The 4,057-nt window shown below is 52.6% G+C and overlaps 1 protein-coding gene across 5 annotated transcripts in view; it reads left to right on the top strand.

Moving 5' to 3' along the window:
* Nucleotides 1-3,711, top strand: part of KLK15 (kallikrein related peptidase 15) — a 6,002-nt gene extending 2,291 nt beyond the window's left edge. The window contains exons 2-5 of one of the 5 annotated variants that reach the window (XM_037732781.1): nt 1,169-1,322; nt 1,817-2,100; nt 2,221-2,357; nt 3,032-3,690. In XM_037732781.1, the coding sequence (XP_037588709.1) occupies nt 1,169-1,322; nt 1,817-2,100; nt 2,221-2,357; nt 3,032-3,184 (728 nt within the window). In that variant the 3' untranslated portion in view covers nt 3,185-3,690. Of the gene's footprint in view, nt 1-1,168; nt 1,323-1,816; nt 2,101-2,220; nt 2,358-3,031 lie in introns of all 5 variants that reach the window. The other 4 variants (XM_037732782.1, XM_037732785.1, XM_037732783.1 and 1 more) reach the window with 4 other exon arrangements.
* Nucleotides 3,712-4,057: the final 346 nt, after the last annotated feature.

The following is a 4,057-nucleotide window of genomic DNA, read 5'->3' on the forward strand; positions in this document are numbered from 1 at the left end:
TTTTGAGATGGAGTTTCATTCTTGTTGCCCAGGCTGGAGTGCAGTGGCATGATCTTGGCTCACTGCAACCCCCACCTCCCGGGTTCAAGTGATTCTCCTGCCTCAGTCTCCCAAGAAGCTGGGACTACAGGTGCTTGCCACCATACCCAACTCATTTTTTGTATTTTTAGTAGAGACAGGGTTTCACCATGTTGGCCAGACTGGACTCAAACTCCAACCTCAGGTGATCCATCCGCCTCAGCCTCCTGAAGTGCTAGGATTAGAGGTGTGAGCCATCGCACCTGGCCTGTGCTGTGATTCTTGCAGCTGCAACCCATGTGCATGCAAGTGAATTTCATCTCCCAGTCCTGTCCGTATTTGTAGCTGAGTTTGGAAGCTGGATGTGCATGCATGCATGTCTATGACCTTGTATGGACACATCTGGGACTCATACTGCACACTGAATGTCGCTGACATGTCCAGACTCTGGGGCCAAGGCTGTGTCATACATACTGAGTATGACCACATCCCGTTTGATGTCTGTGACAATTTGGTGACCTTGAATGACTGGTTTCAGGTGACCATCTGTCTAAACCTATATCCAGTGTCCCCGTCTCCACCCGCAACCACAGAGGACTTCTTGCCCTCTGGTCTGTTCCCCTTCCTCTCCCTCCCAGTCTTATAGCAAATGGAGTGGGCACTAGAGTTTTGGAGAAAACAGGCAGCAGTTGTAAATAAACAATAGGACAGGTGGAGCATAGCGGCTTACAGCTGTAATCCCAGCGCTTTGGGAGACTGAGGCGGGCAGATCATGTGAGGTCAGGAATTCGAGACCAGTCTGGCCAATGTGGTGCAACCCCATCTCTACTAAAAATACCAAAATTAGCCAGGTGTGGTGGCGGGTGCTTGTAATCCCAGCTACTCAGGAGGTTGAAGCAGGAAGATCACTTGAACCTGGGAGGCGGAGGTTACAGTGACCTGAGATGGTGCCACTGCACTCCAGCCTGGGCAACAAAGTGAGACTCCATCTCAAAAAAACAAAACAAAACAAAACAAAAAAAACAGAGCAGGGTATCTTGAGAAGTTAGGGGAAAGCATAGGCATATAGTAGTTAGTGCAGGGTGCGAGGAATGTGTAGGAGGCAATGCAAAGGTCCCTATCCTCAGGCACCCTCTATCCCTTCTCCCAGCAGCCCAGGATGGTGACAAGTTGCTGGAAGGTGAGGAGTGTGCACCCCACTCCCAGCCATGGCAAGTGGCCCTCTACGAGCGTGGTCGCTTTAACTGTGGCGCTTCCCTCATCTCCCCACACTGGGTGCTGTCTGCGGCCCACTGCCAAAGCCGGTATGAAGGCAGGGCTCAGGGTCCTGAGGGAGCCTGGTTGGGGGAAGAGCTCCTAGAATTGGGGGGAAGACAGAGGCAGACGCCAGAACTCCTGGGTTCTGATGGACAAGGAGGCTGGATGTCAAGCCCCTGGGTGAGAGGGAGTGTATGTTTCAAAACCTTAGATATCTGAGGGAGGAAGAAGACTAGTTCCAGCTTTTGAGCCTCAGTTCTAGGAATCTAAGAATCCTGGATTTGGGGAGAGCCCAGGATGGGGCTGGGAGTAGTTGAAGGGGGTCGAGTTCTAGGAGTTTGCCTGACTTCAGAATCCTTGGTCCCTGAGGAGCAGGGGCTGGAACCATTGGTTTCAGGCTCTTGGGAAAAGGTCATGGGATGTCGAGATTCCAAAAGGGTCTGGGGACCTCGGCCTGCCTACTCTTTGATCCTTCTGTCCTCTACTTGCGGGTAACCACTGGCCTGCCCCCAACTGGCGGGAAAATCATTCACCCGCGCAGCTTCATGAGAGTGCGCCTGGGAGAGCACAACCTGCGCAAGCGCGATGGCCCAGAGCAACTAAGGACCGCGTCTCGGGTCATCCCACACCCGCGCTACGAAGCGCGCAGCCACCGCCATGACATCATGTTGCTGCGTCTAGTCCAGCCCGCACGCCTGACCCCCCAGGTGCGCCCCGTGGTGCTACCCACGCGTTGCCCCCACCCGGGGGAGGCCTGTGTGGTGTCTGGCTGGGGCCTGGTGTCCCACAACGAGCCTGGGACCACAGGGAGCCCCCAGTCACAAGGTGCGTGAAAGAATAGAGCTGGATACGAGGCCTCAAGGAATCCTATGCTCCAGGGCTCTTGGGCGGAGGGGACAAGGGCCAGAATTTATGGATCTGCTCCAAGTACACTGTCCTCCCCAGTGAGTCTCCCAGATACGTTGCATTGTGCCAACATCAGCATTATCTCCGACGCATCTTGTGACAAGAACTACCCAGGGCGCCTGACGAACACCATGATGTGTGCAGGCGCAAACGGCAGAGGCGCGGAATCCTGTGAGGTCAGAGCCCAGCGGGGCCATCAGGCAGAGAAAGAGGGGTGGGGACAGGTGTGGGAGTGGGGATGGGGTTGGATTTTCTTTGCTTTGGGCCAGAGAAGATGCTAGGGTTAGACTTGGAGATGGAGTAGGAAGAGAAGTTAGAATAGGGGTGAGGTTGGAGTTGGGGTTATAGGTGGGGATTGCATTGTTTGAGGTAGATAATGTGATAGTTGGTTTGGGATGGCATGGGTTGAGGTTGAGAATGGGAATGGTTTGGTTTGATTTTGGGTGGGAAATATGTGAGAGTTGAATTGGGATGGCGTAGATTTTGTTTGGAATGCAGAAGGCATGAAGATTGGGATTGGGTTGTGAGATAGGCATGGGTTTGGTTTGATTCTGAATGGTGAGGATGTCGGCTGAGCTGGATTTAGCTTAGTTCAGCTGCATTGGGGTTCATGGGTGTGAGACTGGATGTAGGTTGGGTGAGTTGCATTGAGCTGTGTTGAATTGCGGTTGGGGTTGGGTTGGCTCCATTTGAGATAAACTGGGCTGTATTGAGTTGAGTTGGGTTGGGGTTCCCTGGGATGGGGATGGCTTGGGTTTGGGGTGAGACTGCAAATGGTGATTAGGATGAGGATGAATGCACTGAATCCAGGAGGTTTCACTCAACCTGGGACCCCCTCTTTTCCCCACAGGGTGACTCCGGAGGACCCCTGGTCTGTGGGGGCATCCTACAGGGCATTGTGTCCTGGGGTGACGTCCCTTGCGACAATACCACCAAGCCTGGTGTCTATACCAAAGTCTGCCGCTACGTGAAATGGATCAGGGAGACCATGAAGAGGAACTGACTATTCTGGCCTATCACCTGTGCCCCTGACTGAGCAGAAGCCCCCGCAGCTGGCCAGCAGCCCCACTTGACATGGAACAGAATGGAGCCATCCCCCAAGACCTTATCCAAGGCCCAGATGTTAGCCAAGGACTTGTCCCACCTGAGGACAAAGCTGGCACTCAAGGTCACCCGTTTAATGCCAAGATAACAAAGCGCTGATCCAAGTTTCTCTGCAGGAATTTCTGTGACTTCATTCTGGGGTTAAAGAGAAACCCAGAGACACTGTACACTGCTCCTTTCACCCACCACCCTGATCCCTGGGTGAGGAGAAATGGCCTGAAGCAAGGCTCCATTCATTCAACACACACGACCAGCCATGTGATCTTCAACAAGAGACTTAATCTCACTTGGCCTTGGTTTCCCCATCTGTAAAATGAAAACATCTTATTGCTGACTTCAAAGAGCTGTTGTGAGGATTAAATGAGATGATTTGTCTGAACTGATTAAAATAGTGTCTGGCACTGAGTAATACCCTCTATCTCTGGATCCCAGTTAAAGGACCTAGCAGACATTAGATTACCCAAAATGGCTTTTTCTTTAAGATTTAGGTATGGGCTTGGCACGGTGGCTCACGCCTGTAATCCCAGCACTTTGGGAGGCCAAGGCAGCCAGATCACAAGGTCAGGTGTTTTGAGACCAGCCTGATCAACATGCTGAAACCCCGTCTCTACTAAAGATACAAAAATTAGCCAGGTGCTGTGGTGGGCGCCTATAATCTCAGCTTCTCTGGAGGCTGAGGCAGGAGAATCTCTTGAACCCAGGAGGCAGAGGTTGCAGTGAGCCAAGATCTCACAATTGCACTCCAGACTGGGCAGCAGAGTGAGACTGCAAC

Source organism: Cebus imitator, unplaced genomic scaffold, assembly GCF_001604975.1.
Source record: "Cebus imitator isolate Cc_AM_T3 unplaced genomic scaffold, Cebus_imitator-1.0 Scaffold473, whole genome shotgun sequence".
NCBI classification, from domain to species: domain Eukaryota; kingdom Metazoa; phylum Chordata; class Mammalia; order Primates; family Cebidae; genus Cebus; species Cebus imitator.